This window comes from Protobothrops mucrosquamatus, unplaced genomic scaffold, assembly GCF_001527695.2.
Source record: "Protobothrops mucrosquamatus isolate PMUCROS unplaced genomic scaffold, P.Mucros_1.0 scaffold347, whole genome shotgun sequence".
Taxonomy (NCBI): Eukaryota; Metazoa; Chordata; class Lepidosauria; order Squamata; family Viperidae; genus Protobothrops; species Protobothrops mucrosquamatus.
This window is the reverse complement of record NW_015386684.1, coordinates 450235-469364: the sequence shown is the minus strand read 5'-3', so window position 1 is coordinate 469364 and position 19130 is coordinate 450235. Positions and strand designations below refer to the sequence as shown.

The 19130-nt window shown below is 37.7% G+C and overlaps 1 protein-coding gene across 1 annotated transcript in view; it reads right to left on the bottom strand.

Annotated features, from left to right (window-relative positions):
- The window catches only part of LOC107287079 (nuclear factor 1 A-type), a 112652-nt gene that overhangs the window by 65822 nt on the left and 27700 nt on the right, over window positions 1-19130 (bottom strand). The window contains exons 4-5 of the mRNA XM_015815539.1: window positions 17128-17245; window positions 11182-11309 (exon numbers count right to left, since the gene is read on the bottom strand). Coding sequence (XP_015671025.1) covers window positions 11182-11309; window positions 17128-17245 — 246 coding nt within the window. The remainder of the gene's footprint in view (window positions 1-11181; window positions 11310-17127; window positions 17246-19130) is intronic.

Genomic DNA, 19130 nt, shown 5'->3' with positions numbered 1-19130 from the left:
TTTGAAGGAGACCTGATTAACTTCAGAACTTTTTTTCATGCACGTAGAACACAGACAAGAGAAATTATCTTTGATTTATTCATCATTTATATACTAGGTAGAGCTCTGAACAAAATCTATGGTTTGGATTTCTTAGTGTTCAAAATTTATTTTAATGAAGAATGCTGTTATTTAGCTTTTGTGATTTACTAGCTATCATTCGGTGTGTATTGAAATGGGCTGAAAAAAATCTTTCAGCAAAGCATAGAAGGAAAATAATGTTGGAATAAAATATACCTTTGGATAAATGAGAATGCTATTATATCAGATTTATAATGACCATACAGGATCTACAGAATCCAGCCCATCTCTTTTCATTGTCAATCAAGAGCTAATCTTGTTTAGCAGACCCCAAATTAAACATATGATGGCATAAATAACCAATTGTCTCCACAAGAAACCTGATAAAAGCAATGATTGTTTGGAAAACCAAATTTAGCACCTTGAGATGTTGTGAAGGACAGGCAGGAAACTATTTCAGACTGTGGATGCAATATTTATCAGGAACTTACTAACCAAAATTAAGGAGGTGCTTCAATTATGCTTCGGTCATGAACTTTTCAAATAGTTATCAAGAGTATCTGCAATGCAGTGTTCCAACGTAGGAGCAGCAAAGGCAGCAGCCATTGAGACATCAGGACCGCATCAAGCAGAGGTCACCGTTCTTTTGTTAAATCTGCACTTAACATAGAAGAGGCTTTAGCCAGCACCCCTAGCTTTCCTTGATGCTTTCACAGCCTAAATTTGAACTGGCTGCAGACCCAGCATGGTTTCAGTCCATGCCGGTCCTTGCAAGTTAAGTTGTCTTTTGAAAGACACAAGATAAAGAATTTTGCAAAGCAAAATATAATTATACAATTCAATATGATCAAGACAGATAAATAATAGCAAAAGAACAGAATATGTCCTAGAACAAAATTTGAAAGAAAGGAAAAATAAACCCTCTAAAAATTACAATTGAAACAGGCAAAAAAACCCCCAAAAAACAAAAAAACAAATAAGAAACCCTGCAATATGTATGTATGTATGTATGTATGTATGTATGTATGTATGTATGTATGTATGTTGCTTGGCTCATCGAAAGTCATACAGGCAGACTTTTGGGGCAGGGGTCAAATCTAGCTAGGAGAACGTATGATTTTCTTATATATATATTGACATCTAATATTATATACATGGCATCACCTTTGAGAAGTGTTCAGAAAATATTCAGACATTTTAATCAAAGTTGATTTGAAGACACTTTTCGTTATTTCTTTTTATGGATATGAAGTACTTTAATCTGTTTGCATGTTTAAATGAGGACATTGTATTTCAGACTGTACATTATTACTGTTATGGCCACTGCAAAAGCAGGCACATAATATACATTGCCATAGATTCAGGCATGTAATCCACCTTTCATAAAAGGGAGGTGTGATTTGTCACTACTGTGGCCACAGAATACAGTAGGGGTGTCAAACTTGCAACGTCAAGTGACGTGTCATGACGTATCGTGACTTTTTTCCCCCATTGCCAGCAATGGGGTGGACACGGTTTTGCTATGATGCATCCGGCCTGTCGGCTGGCAGTTTGACACCCCTGGAATACAGGGTTAAATTGCCCTCAGCTCTGCTTTGCTGGAATAGGAAAAAGTTTTAGGTTTTTTTTTTAAAGGACAGAAGTTGTGGGATCATGTTGGTAAAAGAATGGGGTTTAACAGAGTTCTCCATAGCCTCTGATTAATAACTGGGAATATCTAAAACTAGAACATTCTAGATCGGGGATAGGCAACTATGGCCCCTTTATGACATGTGGACTTCAGTTCCGAGAATTTGTGTGTGTGTGTGTGTGTGTAAATAAGTAACAAACCCTGGGAAGTGAGTTAGGCTGAGAGACTGACTGGTCCAAGATCAGCTTTCACTTTTAAGGCAGAACTTGAATTCACAGTCTTCTGCTTTCTAGTCTGGTGCCTCAACCAACCTGGCTCTTGCGTCTTCAAATCATTTCTTTTTGCATTCTTCCCTTTTGTCCTCTAGGAAGAGAGTGATGCTGGAGAAGACCTTGTTTCTCTTATGCATCAGAAAGGGAGAAGGGGACTGGGACAGCAGGTGAGGTGCTTCTAGAAGGTACAGGTAGGTGATTTCAGCAAAAACTATCAAACTGCTACTTCAAAGCAGGAAGCAGGGTTTGGGAGTAAAGGCCCAAAGATTTTCTGGAAGAGAAGACTGGAAACTTACAGGATGCTCCAACTTACAGATTTGCCCATTCCACTACAATTTCTAAGCTCATTTATAGTTTGAACATAACTTCAGTAAATTTCTCAGCTGTAAAAAAACCTGAAATAATCTATGGTGATGTAATAGTTGGAGGAGGTGAGAAAGAAGGGGAAATAGAGATACTGCTGTATCTCTTCTTTTCCCGCTTTCTCCCATTTTATTTTTCTCTGTAATCTTTGAAAGATTACAGAGGATGCATGAATAACAACAGAAGAAAGCTGGGATAAAATCTGTTCTAACAAGCTTGTTATTTCCCCAAGACAAGGATTTAAATACCCTCATATTTAATGCATATTATTCTGGCTAAAACCAGGTTTCACAATCCTAACTTTCATTCTGGGGGTACCGAGATTGAAATGTTATCTCCCCCTCCAAGTGTGTTTTCTTTCTGAGAATATGTAAGTAAGCAATACAGGTAGTCCTCAACCTAGGATCACAATTAAGCCCAAAATGTTTGCTGCTCAGAGACAGTTGTTAAGTGAGTTTTGCCCTATTTTACAACCCGTCTTCTCACAGTGGTTAAGTGAATCACTGCAGTTGTTAAGTGAACCTGCTTTCCCATTGACTTTGCTTGTCAGAAGGTGGCAAAAGGAGATCACATGACCCCGGGACACTGCAACTGTCGTAACTATGAGTCAGTTGCTAAGTATCTGAATTTTGATCACATGACCATGGGGATGCTGCAACAACAATCGTAAGTGTGAAAAACAGTCAGATGCTGTTGTGATTCCTCGTGAGCCAATGGATCCGGCAGCTGAGTCTGAGGAATCAGATGAGGAGGAGGGGCCTGGAGTGACATCAGGGTCAGAGGAAGGCTCTGAGGAGCTCCAAGACTTACAGTCTGATGAGGGGTCTGGCCCCTCTACTCGCGCTCAGGCTGAGACACAGCTGTGCTGGGAGTCTGAGTTGGACAGTGATGAATCACAGCTGGGAGATATCTGGGATACACGTAAACGCTGGCAAGAAAAGAGAGTAGGACAGAGGAATGCAATGGGGCAGCTCCAAAGGCAAAGGAGAAGGCATTAGGAAGCCATGCCTTGGCTGCATAATAAAAGGGAAGGTGTGGGAGGTTCTGGTTGCCGAAGGTAACCGTTCGTGTTGAGGATCGAGTTTCTGTGAACTGTGTTTGTTTGCCTTGGACATTGACTCAGGTCTGTGAATAATAAAAGGGGATTGTTTTTTTTTCTGCGGTTCCAGCCTGCTTGTTGGAAGAGGGGTTTCTCCTTGTCAGCTTAACAAGGACTCATGTAGGCTGGGACAGAACAGATGCCATTTTTTAAAATGCCCTTGTAACTTCAGACAATCACTAAACAAACTGTTGTAAGTCGAGGGCTACCTGTAATTAGTCTTCCCTTTATACGTGGAACCTTAAAAGTAAATTCAGAATTTTTCCTTTTATTGTTATTCTATAACTATAGAAAGAGGCCATTTGTTGTGGCAAATGGCCACTATAGGGCTTCCAAACCTTGTGACTTCCACAGGTATATGAAAGACCAAGCTAAAACAAGTTCTACATAGTGAGGGAATATTGGAAAGGGATTCATATTTAGAAAAAAAAAGCCCAAGAAGATATACTGCATTGCCTAAGAGAAAAAAGATGCAATTTTTCTGACAGTTCTTTCATCTACAACTTCTATAGTTTTAATGCAATGATGTCAATGAAACAGATGATTGTCACAGATAATGGTCACTGGCTGCTCCATAAATTGCAAAGAAAGAGAGACATATTGATCCAATGCTAAGTTTCTGTCATCGTATCTAGGTCTATAAGAACAAATGAAGGGTATTTAATTATTTCACTTAATGGCTGCAATGGAAAGCTCCTACTTGTCTCCAAGTCCTACTATTGACCTGCTGCATTTATTGTAGTTTCATATTCATTAATAGATTTTTGTTGGCTATAGTCAGATGGACATAACTGAAGTGAGGCTGTATAAACTCTGAAAGTATACAAAAGGCAGTTACGATGATTCATTAGACTCAGTGAAATATTGTATGCCTGAAAGTGGATGACAATTGCTTCTAGTGGTTACCAACAGAACATCAAAAACAAACAAAAAAAACTATTACAGGATTGGCTGTGTTTCTTTAATCAGGAATATATAGTAAATGATTGTTTTACATATGTGACTTGATGCCTACAGGTAACAATGCTCTTTTTTGGTAATTGGATGATTCCTTGTTCATCTATATTTTAAAAACATTATTTTTATTAAATAAAAACTACAATACAACATGTTTCACAAATATATTTGGATATCACAAATGCCTAGTAGGTATCTGAAAATAAAACTGATAGCTGGCCCAGTGTTTTACTGGTAAATGTGCCTAGCAGTTCAGAAATAAGTGAAGTGGGAGAAGGTTAGAAGGAACTTCTAGTCATGATTCCTTGTCCAGGGAAGGAATTATCATTATCACCCTAGACAAAAAGCTGACAAATCTTTTCTTGAGAACCTTCATTTATGACTCCAGGGGTCAGGCTGTTTTACTGTATAATAGCTGTCACAGCCAGGAAATTCCTCCTTATTTTGAATTTGAATCTTTCTCTGTAAAGCCCTGTTCATCCAACAATCTTAGTAGCTGAAAAATTGAATGTATTCAGTCAATGCATTGAATTTTGCAGCTACTAAGATTGTTGGATGAGCAGGCACAAAAACAGCCAGGGAAGTGATTGAAGCCCGGGGAAACAGGCCCCTCAAGTAAACAGAAGTACTGATTTATCACCAGTTTATCAAGTACTTAGGAGGTGAGGGCTTGTAGCAAAAGGTAATAACAGCCAATGACTTAATAGCCAGTCATCAACACCCAATCAACATCTAAAAAGCCACACACAGCACCGTATAAATACCACACACAGAATAGCCCAAAGCATAGACAGAAATTCCCTAAGATGGGCTGCAGCACATGTCTGAAAGCCTGGAAAACTAAACCTCTGATTCCAGTGACCGACCCAGATTGGATCCTGCTATTTAATGCAGAGTTTGTGTGAACTAGACCGAAGAACCTCTGAAATTCAATTATTCCACAGAAGTTTCCTATTACTATGGTAAATGGTCTTTTAAACCAGTGTCAACTTCAGAAACTTTAAGATAAGTGGACTTGAATTCCTGGAATTCCCCAGCTAGGCACAGATAATTCATCTACAAGATGAAGGTTTGGGTGCAGGCGCTATAAGATGTTTATCTTATAGAATATGCCCCATGACAGAAAAAAAGAAAAGAAAGACTATAGATGTACCAGAAAAGAGAAGTGAACAGACAGTTACAAGGTGTGAGATGGCAATAGCTGGAATTGTTGATGCAGTTTTAGCAACACAAATAACAGCTGGATTGACTGTTGAGTATTTGTTTGCTCTCCCCTTGTGTTCTGCTTACAAGGGGAAGCAAACAAATACCCAACATATAACAAAATACTTACAAATAAAGCACATATTGTACTGAATCCATTAATTCTTCAGTGTGCTTTTATCCAAAGGAAACTAAGCTATATAGCTTTTTTCTTATTATTTTAATTGCTGAGGGGAATTTAAAAAGCACATAGCAGTGGAAAAAGAATTGATTCTGAAAGAAACGTGATTGGGAATTGTAAAAGTTATAATAACTTACTTGTTTATTTGTTTATTTATATTCCACCTTTATTATTTGTTATGAACATCTCAAGGTAGCGAACATACCAAACACATTTTCTCTTCCTATTTTCCCACAACAACCCTGTGAGGTGAATTGGGCTGACTGAGAGTGACTAGCCTAAGGTCATCCAGCTGGCTTTCATAGCTAAGGCAGGCTAGAACTACGGTAAGTCTCCCAGTTTCTAGCCTCATGTTTAACCACTAGACAAAACTATATAAAGAGGCTATTGTATTTCAGTATACATATTTTAAATCTAGGCTTTAAATTCAAGTGAATGTTAAAGATAACATTTTGTAGGAGTTGGGACATTCTTAGCACTGCTGCAGCACTTAAGAATATGATTTTCATGATGGAATCCTGGAATTCAATGCCATAACCATAAAATTAGCTAAAGAACTGCATTAGTCATATTAAAAGTAAAACCTACTTATTCCAATATGCCAAAATGTGCCATGTGATAACACCCAATTTCTGTAGTTGTTTTCTGTTAAGGTATTTCAATTGGGAAATAAGAGAATTCCTCTCCAGTTGGCCTTAAGAATTGCTTCTGTTTCGCTTTCTGTTCTACTCTGGGTTAACCGTGCCTCATTCTTTACAAGGACTGGCAGTTACTTATCTGATTTCTTATTGCTCCCTGCATATATTTTTCATACAGGGTCACCTGCACTTGTGTATAGAGATTAAGTTTTCAGAAACCTTATAACAGAAACTTATAAGCAGAAGATTCCTATTTTCCAAGAAATAGTAATAAAGAAAGCAGAAGGACCCCCCTAAGATTCCCAGAACTTTATAAAATACATATAAGATTAGCACCAAAGTTATTTTAGGACATTGTTTCAACAAACATAGGAATCTCCTAGGATTTATTCAAAATTCACATGGCAGTCTCTTACACTCTATCCAATGTACAAGACCAAAGCTTTATGCTACCTTGGGCATTTGTTACAAATTGCAATGAGGAAAAAAAAATATGAACCATGCTCTGCAACATGATAAAACTAACTCTGGCTTTTGTACCTGTGTTTTAATGTCAGACAATAGTACAGCAATCACCTGCTTTATGGTTCGTCATTGGCCACTTGCCTATAACTCCTAATTGCAAAAATGCCTGAAAAATAGGCAACCCGACAAGCCAACTAGATTGGATCTTCTGCAAAATGATCAAATAATTAAGCTCGTTTTTGAGGGGCAATAGTCACATTTTTAAAACATGCTGTAGTACTGTAGTTCTGTACCTAAACTATTTTAGGCACACAAAATATATTCATGTTCACTAAAAGGGGTGAGAGGACACTGTTCATTTTAAAATTAAATATCTGCTTGTAATGTTTATTGAAATTTGGATGATAGGTCAGACAACTGTCAATTTAAAAATGGCCACATTAATTATGAAGGAAGGGCACAGCATCTTTAGTGGGTTAAAGAATGCAATTTGGGAGGGGGGAAGGCAAAAGGCAACTTTTTATATTATTCAGCTTCACAGAGTGCATTTGACTGTGGCAGATCAAAATAAAATGAATTTTGAAGCCAAGAGCTTTTTAGGTGCATTCAGAGCTATATAATCAATATAACTGATTATACTAATTTTTAAAAGGAAGCCACCTATAGAATTGTGGTACAGTGCAAATTCAAGACTGAAGCTGCATTGACTTTCTAACCTCCTCTTGCCTTCCTTCTCTGTTAGCCAAAATTTACCGTGATGGAAGTGCTGAGATAAAGTAATAGTAAAGCGGATACCACAAGAGATATTTGAAAAGCAGAAATAATTTACTTCGTGTCTGCTTTGTTTTACTTTGCAGAGTCTTCCTGTGTGAAAGAAATTCATCTTTTCTGGCAGACTCCAGCCATTCCAGGCCTGAGAACTCCCCAAGCACACTGGAGTGCAGGTAAATGGATGTGAGTCTCCATGAGTACAATATTAGGAGCGAAGATTTAATGCACTGTTTTGCTTGACTGAGCCACAAATCACAGGAACACAGAATTTGAAAGTCAGAAAGGAGTGGAGCTCATCTAGTCCTACCCCCTGCTCAGTGTAAGAATCTTGCAATTAAGACAGTGTATTATGAGACTGAATAAATTTAGAGCTACAACTGAGTTTCGGGCAGTGTTTAATATACTGTCTGCCTTGGAACTAAAAAAAGGAACAACACTCCCAAGACATATCCTGTGTGGATATCCTTAAACTTGTCCATATTCTGTCTGGAATGATCTTTCCAGAGTTTATTCCAACAGTTGCAACAATAAAGCATTAATTTAAACCCACAGTTCTCACACTATTCGTATGTGTGAATTGCTACCTTATTATGTGCAACCAATCACGCAGTACAGATAAAATTTAACAACACCAAAGGTTATTAACTTAAAAGGCTTAAAACAGTCTTTCTCCCATTTTTTAGAAATGAATGAAAACATGACTTTCTGTTTTTGTTTTTGTTTCAAAAGTGGTACAATTTATCTGATGTCAGTATCACTATAGCAGTGGTTCTCAACCTTTTTAATGCCGCGACCCCAACCGGTCGTAAGTCGAGGACTAAACCGGTCGTAAGTCGAGGACTAAACCGGTCGTAAGTTGAGGACTACCCAACCGGTCGTAGGTCAAGGACTTTCCCTGCCCGGGAGCGCTGCGCATGCGTGGTTCCGCCCCCTGCGCCGGCCGAGGTGTAGCTGGCAAGCGGCAGAGATGAAGCAGGCCGACCACCAGCTGGCCCAGCCCAAGGGAGGTAAGGCACCCGCTGGAAAAGGGGGGAAAATGGCGGACAAAAAAAATGGCAGACAAAAAAAATGGCGGACAGCCTTGCTTGGCGACCCCCATGAAATGGTCGATCGACCCCAAATGGGGTCCCGACCCACAGGTTGAGAACCACTGCACTATAGTAAAACAACTAGCGAAGAGAAAAAAAGACAGAAAAAAGGTATAAATATATGATATTATTTTGGCCATGATGAAAACCAAAGCAAAGGTTCTGGATTTTAATTCTTTCCTACAACTCATCCTGTCTATTCCTCTTAGCCCAGTGGTGGCGAACCTATGGCACGCGTGCCAGAGGCGGCACTCAGAGCCCTCTCTGTGGGCACGTGTGCCACTGCCCCAGCAGAGTTCGCCAGAGTAGCGAGCACATGGCATTTGGAAGTGACAGGGCAGGAAGTGAGTGAGCAAGCGGCGTTGGCCCCCCAGGGATGCCCTGGAGATGGCAAGGAACTGGCCCCAGCCATTCTCACCCAGTCTGCCGTGACCACTGCAGCCACGCCCACCCAGTGGGCCACCCCTCCTAAGGGCACCACAATGCTGATGCAGCCCTGGCACTTTGCGATAAATAAGTGGGCTTTGGGGTGCAGTTTGGCACTCGATCTCTAAAAGGTTCGCCATCACTGTCTTAGCCTTTTGTTCCTTCATTTTTTACTCAACTTCTTTTGAATACGTGCCAGTTCGTTTTGCTTCCCGAGGTCTAATAATTTCACAAAGTTTTTCCTTTTCATCTTGCAGCACATAATAAACATTAAGGTCATCGCTTCTCTCATTTTCCAGGTCCTCCAGAAATTTATCAGCACTCTTCCCTAAAGTGAACTACTCTCTTCACTTAACAACCCTAATTGGGACTATAATTTCCATCACCAAATAGAGTCGCCATTAGCACCACGTGAACGCACTGCTTAGCAATGGCTGATCTGGCAATCCCAATTGCAGTCCTTAGGCGAGGATCTCACTGCTTCTCCCGCATAGGTTGTAAGTTTGTCGACTGGGCCACAACTGCCTTTTGTTCTGTGCCATCATAACTTCAAATGGTTGCTGAATAACAGGTTGTTAAGCGACCTCTACCTGTTCGTTTCTAACCTTTTTACTTTTTTTCTGTTAGAAAATTCTGTTAGAGAAAATTTCTCTTAGAGGAAATACTAAGTTATCTATTTCTTCTGATTTGGGAATACCATATAGTTGGATTGAATTTATGATTATCAAGTAATATGATCCAGTTGCACTGATTCACTATTTCTTGGTTAGATCACAAACAGATATCCAAAATCAGTGTCTGCCTTTCACTATTGCATGCAATAAAACATGCAGCAGGCAAGGAACAGAATTTTCATACCAAAACTGAAGGTCCTATTTTTCCATACAACTTATATCATATCAAGCAGTGATATTAATATGTCCTTCAGCAGCTGAAAAGTTATTGCTTGTTTATTAATAAACCCTTTCAAAATACCTTAAAGCTACTCTGGTGAATAGAATCAAAGGAAAGGATACAGAGACTGTGTGTGTGTTGTTTATTGACTGCATGGCTTCCAGTTTTTTCCCGGGTGCAAGGTGATGGTCATCTTTAAAGCCCTACATGGCATGGGACCTTGTTACTTATAGGACCCCCTTTCACTAGTATCAGCCCGTTTTACTACTCCAGGGTGGGCATGCTCCAAGTCCTCTCCTTGCCATCTTGCCATCTAGCAGGATCTTGGAAGTGTGCCTTTTCTGTTGCTGCCCCTACCTTATGGAACCACCTCCTGCTGGCAATTTGAGAATTCCCACCCTTGTAGCCTTTTGGAAGGCTGCTGAGACCTAAGTTTTAACTTATGGGCTGGGATTGTATGGTTAGAAGACATGGAAGCAGAATGTCTGAGGGACATCCCAAGGGGGACAAAAAGAGTGTTCTGTTTATCTTTTTTAAATTGTTTTAAATTATTGCTTTATTTATTGGTTTTACAGTTGTTGTAAGCCATCCAGAGTTGCTTGACGGGTGGCGATATCTTTTAAATAAATAAACATATAGCAACTTATACAAATATTAAATCAAAATAGACTTGAAAATTACCTAATAAAGCCACAGTACAAACTTTGAAATTAATAAAAACACCTCTTTTCCTACAATGCCATTGCAGAATAAAATCAGTTTAAGTGAACAATTTGAAAGGTTTTGTTTTTCTTTTTCTTTTCTTTTTTAAGAATCAAGCATCTGTCGTTTTACAATAAAATACAGTTGCAGCATACATTCCTTTTGGGGGCAAGCCAATCTAATTGAAAGTAATATTTTGGGCTAAGAAAACCTTGACAACCATGGAAACCATTATTCAACACTACAAATGCCTGCCTAAAGAACAAAATGGATATTAACAAAGGATTTACAGCTGCAGATGTATTCAACTCCCATAGCCTTTCAAATACCAATTCACACATTAATACTAGTTCTCATCAGAATAAGTAAATGGAAGTCAGGAATGCTAAAAACTCCCCCTTCCTCCAAAGCCACATGCATGACTTTATTTACCTGGTTCCACTTCATGCCATCCACTTGATTGACTTCCACTTCCTGGAGACCGCCCTTGGCTTGTATAGAATGGTTCTTCACCAGGACTGTCCATTTCATCCTCTACAGATTTGAGACGCTTTGTGGAACTAGAATTGAAGCATATATGCATTAATGCACAGCCTGAAGGGAGATAAATAAAATATCGGATTATCTTGCAGGGTTACATTCCAGGACAAATGGCAAGTTCTTATCTATAGGTGATGTAACTATTACACCTTCTTTTCCCTGTTAACCTTCTGGCTCTTTTAACCACCCTGACATCATGCCCTACAGTGGAAAACAAGGTTTTGCTTTCCATGAGCATTTTCTTGAAGAAAATTGAGTTATGATGGTTATAGGCAGGTAGTTTCTCTGAAAAAAAAACACAGATTGCACTTCTCTTTTAGTTTTGGCCAAAAGAAACCCATTTTTGAAAAGAGAAAGGAGAGGGGTCCTTGGTGCTCTCTGAGCTTTCTTGCAGACGTTTCATTACTCAAACTAGATAACATCATCACTAGTTTGGGTAATGAAACGTCTGCAAGAAAACAAGCAAGCTCAGAGAGCTCCAAGGACCCCTCATGTCAACCCTGAGCTACAAATATTCTCCTTTATTGGAGAAAAGACAAGAATAAAGAGGATGTGATTTCATGTGAGGGATCCATGTGTAAGGTGTGCTGGTTTCAGTTATATCTGTAATAGGTGTCGGGGATTCAGATATATACCTCATACATTTTAAGACTGAGTTAGATACACAATAAGACTGAGTTAGATACACAGCTACATGGGGCCATCACTGCTAGTGGCTAAGCAGCCACACCCCTGCTGTTCATCCACAAATCATATGAGAAAAGAACTGTATGCTACATATGCATATAACAATATATGCATCTAGAATTTCTCTTTACTGTACAGGGAAACAGTAATTGGTTCAGGAGCGATTCTTCTGTTGAGAGTCTCCATATGTTTGGAGAATTGTCTGAAACCCACTTTATTGCATTTCCAGATAGCAAATGAAATTGTCTTAAAGCTTGCCGTGTGGCTTATTTCCATTTCTTAAGAAGCTATCCTTAGATACTGGTTGGACCATTCCAAACAACACCCTGCATTATATGCGCCTCTGTTTTTAAAGAATTCAGAGGTGCAGGATGAGGTAGATTTATTTTTTATAATAGATTCCTCTGGGTTATTATATTCCTTGAAGCAAATTAGCATCATTTTTATAGCCATGTGGTATAATACCATGTATATGTCAAGAGGAAAAAAAGTAAGATTTGGGAGATATTGCTCCTGGCTATATTTGTTTATACTGTACAGGTAGTCTTTGGCTTACAGCCACAATTGGGACCAGAATTTTGGTTGCTAAGAAGATAATCACATTTTCAGTTTTTCTATTCATGATCATTGAGCATTGGATTATCCTAATATTGTTTTTTGCTTTCTTAAAATATTTTTGCTTACACTCATCCTCAAGTTATTGGACCTCAGTGGCATGCTTCAGATGCAGTGGATTAAACCCACTCACCATTTTACATGTTGTTTTAGACACTTGTAATATCCCATTTATACCTGTGTAACAGCCTATTTACCATTTGATGAACATATGAATCTCAAAGATACTCCTTCTTCTGTATTACACTGTTTTGTCAAGGGTTTATTGTACTTCTTATTTTCTATTTTTATAGATTTGGGGTTTTCCTTATACATGTAGATAATTTCATCTTTGGTATTGTTCTTGAAGTATAAGCTACAAAAATTTATGCTTTGCTTGCTATCTGCGTAGTTTACAAATGACATTTTCTATTTAATTTAATGTAGTCATGTTCTTTACAAATGAATGAATATAACTGTGTGAACACTTATACTTAGATAAGCAAAGTAAACATTTTAGGAAATGGACAAAATATTGAAAGACCAAATCCATTAGGACTCCTAGAAATGAAGCAAAATTATTGATAAGGTAACTAGACAAAGAAAGTAAGGTTTGGTTTCTTTAGATTACAAACCCCAAATTTAGGCCTTCAAGCCAAAAGAATTTTTAATTTGTACAGTTCAGAGAAGGACAGAAAGATTATTATTCCCTTCTTGCCATTTACATTCTCGTCTTCCTGTAATATAACCATCACAGCAGTTGACTTAAATTCTGACAAAATAATGTGAAGAGTTGCAGAAGTAGGAATCCTTGGGTTTCAGAACTAGAGTTAGAATAGAATAGAGTAGAGTAGGAAGGGATCTTGGAGGTCTTCTAGTCCACCCCCTGCTCAACCAGGAGAACCTATACCATCTCAGACAGGTCAATGTCTAGTCTCTTCTTAAATATCTCCAGTGATGGAGTGCCCATGATTTCTGGGAGTAAGCTGTTCCACTGGTTGATTGTCCTCACTGTCAGGAAGTTTCTCCTTAATTCCAGATTGATTCTCTCTTTGATCAGTTTCTAACTGCCCTCTGGTGTTTTGGTGAATAACATGACCCCCTCTTCTTGGTGGCAGCCCTCAAATACTGGAACACTGCTATCATGCCTCCCCTATTTCTTCTTTTCTTTAGACTAGCCAAACCCAAGTCCCGTAGCTGTTCTTTGCATGTTTTAGTCTCCAGGCCTTTGATCATCTTAGTTGCTCTTCTCTGATTTTTTTCCAAACTCTCAACATCTTTTTTGTGTTATGGTGACCAGAATTGGTTGCAGTATTCCAGGTGTGGTCTTACTAGGATTTTATAAAGTGGTACTAATACTTAGTGAATGTATTTTCCATGACAAGATCAGAAAATCTACTGTCAGCTTTGCATATTTCTGTGTAAAAATAAAGCAAACACTTGAAAGCCTAAATTTTTGGCTTCTATGTGATCCCAGAGACATTTTTTTTCCATTGAACTTCTATTAAAAGTAATAATCTACTGCCATTGTCCATCGCTTCTAAGACTTTGCTGAGGTAACTCATAGTTCTTAAAATTTTGTTCTTTGAAATTTGAGGTGATACTTTCTTCTCTTTCTAATACTTAAGGAGAGGAACAACTATGCTTCCCTCAATGTGTTCCCTGTTTCATAAGTCTTTCAGTTTTACACAAAGGCAGGTGTACACAGATATGGTATTGCTGGCATAAATATAAATGGGCATATTTAGTTGTATGACCTCAGCTGCTCTTATATTTCAGTTGATCTCATGAATGGTTAGTCATTTATTTTTAAAATAATTGTAACAAGAGTCCTGCCATAACTGAGGAATGCTAAAAAAAAAACCCTTCTGATGCCTACGTTTATGAGGAAATGCAAATGTCAACAACAGATTGTTCTTACCATACAATCATTGCCTCAATCATTTTGCTAGGCAACAATCCTAAAATGTACTTTGAAGTAAATGTACTGAAATCAATATAAACATACTTCCAAGTAAATACATTTAGAAATGAATAATTTAAGAATTTTTTTGACTTACAAATGCAATATGAGGAAACAGCAAACCTACTGTGCAGCTATTCATTACTGATGCTATTTTACTTAGCTTCTTATCTGCTATCAGGTATTTGTAGAAGCAGATAAGAATGAGAGTTGTGCTTTAAGTATCACTGATAACATGTCTATTTTAACAATCTTGGAGTGGAAGCAAACAGTCTGAGACTAAGTTTAATTAATGAGAACTATATCCGCAGTACTCGGGACTCTCATAAAAAAGTGAAACCCTAAAAATGGATGTACTGTTTACTGATACATATTAATATTAAGTTTTTTTTTCTTTTTCTTTTGATTGGGGGAAAGGCCCTGATTATAAATGAGTTATCACAAACTAATAGCCAGGGATGGCTTATACAGGTAGTTCTTGACTTACGACCACAAATGAGCCCAAAAGTTATGTTGGTTAAGCAAGACATTTGTTAAGTGAGTTTTGCCCCATTTTACAAAGTTTTTTGCCACAGTTGTTAAATGAATCACTGCAAGTTGTTAAGTTAGGAATGTGGTTGTTAAGTCAATTTGGCTTTCCTATTGATTTTGCTTGTCATAGTGTTGCAAAAGGTGATCACATGATCCTCTGACACTGCCACCATCATAAATATGATTTAGTTGCCAACTGAGAGAATTTTGATCACATGACCATGGGGATGCTGCAATGGTTATAAGTGTGAAAAATGGTCATAAGTCACTTTTTTCAGTAATGTTGTAACTTTGAACTGTCACTAAATGAACTGTTGTAAGTTGAGGACAACCTGTATTGTAGGATTAACTATATTTTAAAATTCTATACATAACAATTTGTAGGACAACTTTACATGTTACTTCCATAAGACTTTCTTCTTTTGCTAAACACATATAAAGGAACTCTTATGTTAGTTGTGAAGCAACCAAATGCAGCAAAAGGAGTTAAGATGGTAATTTTATTATTTCTTTATTTCTGAGCTGATTTTTAAACAACAGTTGTTCAAACTTACATGATTTTTCTCAGCAATATCACAGTCCTAGCAATTTAAATATGTCTTATGCATATGGCACAGAAATGTAAATAGGAAGCATGATTTCTTGCTATGTAAATGATCTGGCAAAGATCTGACCATGAGCATTTCTTTCCCAAGGTTTCTTTTTCTCTTTTTTTACTCTCAGTTAAACATATAAGAAATGAAGATGTTACTTCTCTATTTCCCTTAACCTGCTGCAATGATTTGATTTCTTCTTCATGGTCTTGCAGTTTACTGAATTAGGACATTATAGAGGGGAATAGAATCCTCGCACACTTATGAAAGTTAATAGAGAAAAGAGAAAACCAAGGTTTCCTCTTATATCTTAATTTGGTAGTGTATATTTTTAAAGGGTTTAACAAGTTGTTCTAATATCTCAGATGTCTCAGAAACTGAAAACACTGCTGGCCCAACCAATGTTGTTAACAAATGTTGTAACTGTAAATATGGCTATTAGGTTACATATGGTAGAAGGTAGATGATCTTAGTCTCTTAATGTAGAGTATGTTCGGAATTTATAATCATCTATCATTTGATCCAAAGTCAATATCCTTGCTTCCATTTAATTTTTCCATATCACCATATTTTTTCCAATTCTTAAAATTAAGTTTCCCCAAAAACTCAATTCTTCATGAGAAAAAAAGGTCCATTTAAAAACAAATTGGTTGCCAAGCACCTGAATTTTAATCATGGGAGCATGTTGATGTTGCAACGGTTATAATGTGAGGACCATTATGAGTTACTTTTTTCAGTGCTGTTTTAACTTCAAACAGTTACTAAATGAATTGTTATAAGTCGAGGAGTACCTATATTATGATGTAACTCTTGAAAGAACAAATAAAAATACTCTATTCATTTGTTAGGTTAACATCCAGTCCTTTATTCAGGAGTTCAAGGCAGTATACATAGCACTCTCTTCCTATTTTCACTTTAGTGAGGTATGCTGGGCCAAGAGAGAGAGAGAGAGAGAGACCTGGCCTCTTTATAATAGGCATAAAGAAGAACATATCATAAGATGTTAGTGCACAGAGGGCTGGTTAAAAGTAACTGAATGCCATAGTTGTTGAGTTTGACAGGAATGACTACTGGTACTTATTTTTCTAAAGACGATTGTACATAACTTGCCACTTGAAACAATTGCTCCCCAAATGCAACATTCATGGATTAGATGTGCAAAGAAGGGACATTGGAGGTCTTCTAGTCCAACCCCTACTCAGGCAGGAAACCCTATACCATTTCAGACAAATGGTTGTGTCCAGTGTCTTCTTAAAAACTTCCAGTGTTGGAGCATTCACAACTTCTGGAGGCAGGTTGTTCCACTGATGTTCCCTATAGAAATAAAGTCATTTCCTTTGCTGGGATTTCTTTTGTGATAAGACTCTATATACCTGTAAGTAGCTTTCAATTTCTATCCATATTTGATTGCCCCAAACACTTATCATGTCACAACCTTTTAACTCAACAAACATACTATACAGAAATTACCTGGTAGAAGAGGTGCTTGGTAAAGATCTCCTCATTGCTCCTGGACTCATACTGTAATACGAGGAACTTTCCAAATCTGAGAGAGAGAAATTAGGGCCTGTTCCTGCAGCTATTGGTGCTGAGGGAAAAAAGAGGAAAAAAAAAAATCAGGAAGTCATGTGAAAAATTATCTCCTTCACTTTTATGACTTTACCCAGCGTATAAATCGAAAGATATGAGATAGCTGGCACTATAGCATTAAGCATTTTTCATTTAATCTTTTCTTTGAAAATATTTTTTTCTAAAAGGGAAGTCTAACTTTTACTAATATATTTGAATACCCTCCTCCTCTGTTAATACTATATGAGCATTGCTACTTCTGAAAAAGTTTCCTCATGACATACATTGGGTAACTTTGCAAAGCCAACTACTTATTGTTCTGTAAAATGGTTATACTTGTAAGCTGCTATAGTTTCTTTTCACCTTACATGCATGCAACAAAGTTGTTTATTTATATATTTACAAAAATGTTATCAACTCCTCCTTCTGCAGAGTAAAAGAAGCCATGAATCTATTTCTGTCAATAATATGGATTTGATATTCACATACGATGTCACTGAAGATCTTTCCAGTTAACGTTACATTGTCTGATACATATGCATGCAGTTAACACTGTTTTTGATAAGAATATAAAGCCTACTCTTACCTCTTATAAGGAAACTGTATTTTTTTCAAGAATTAGTATATAGGTATATTGCAATGGAGCTTCAACTTTTGCAAATAAGAACACTGCGCAAAACTGGAATAAGTTAGTATCCGTGTATTATCACGAATAAGTGTTTAAGTATAAGTAGTGAACTTTATATATAAATCTCCATAATTTAGTGTATGATAAGCAGTAGTTACCTACGTTTACTTCAATGTGAAAGTTGACATTAATTCCAAAATGTCGATGTGTAGGAAATTACTTACTTCGTTAAGACCTTTAACACGTGGTGTCTAAGTCAAACCATCCTTTGACATTACATATGAACAATTCTTCACAAAAATAGCAATATGCAAGTATCATTAAATTACAACAACCAATAACGCAGCTATCACTCTAATGCAGACATGTCAAACTTGCAACGTCACGTGACATCGCGCGATGTACCGGAGCTTTTTTGCCATTGCCAGCAATGGGGTGGGCGCGGCTCCGGTATGATGAAACCGGCCCACGGGCCGGCAGTTTGACACCCCTGCTCTAATGAATCCTGATATAGGAAAAGCAAAGGTATCAGCTCTACTGCAAGAACTATGGAGTTTGCTCCAGATCTACTCCTAGTCATACAGTCCCTGAAAAATGATGCACTATGCACCTAACAATACTAAGAATAATTAATAGTTTAACATTTGACAAATAAGAAAATCATTGAATAAAACCAATTGATGAAAACCAGATAACAGTAGCCACTATATTAAGATGAGCTTCTGCAACAATGGCTTTTACAGCTGAAATGCAGAGATAATATGCATTAAAATCTCTTTTCATTCTGGTGGAAGAAAATGAGAAATGAAACTGGCATGGCCTCAGCAGAGTGTCACAGGCTCAAACCCTCTTGAGAACTTGAAGAAAATAAGATTTTACTTAGGAAGAGAGAGTGCTAAAGAGTAACTGCCCAAAAATTCAAACTTAGATATACATCACAATCAGATAATACAAAACTCGTTTAAGAATTTCCTACAGCATGCCCATATAATGTAGTACCACACTGTATTTCCTTTTACTTCAAAAGGCTTCTCAACAGCTAACTCAGAGGTAAACACAGCTCTTCTGATTCAGTTTGACCTACTCTGACCTAGGTTCTCCACTGTAGGAATGGCCATCTGCAGATTGCCTGTGTCTTGTCACACACACACTTTTTTTTGCCCAAGCAATATTTATTACTACAACACACACTCTACTGCAGTGATGGCGAACCTTTTAGAGACTGAGTGCCCAAACTGCAACCCAAAACCCACTTATGCATCGTCGAGTGCCGGGT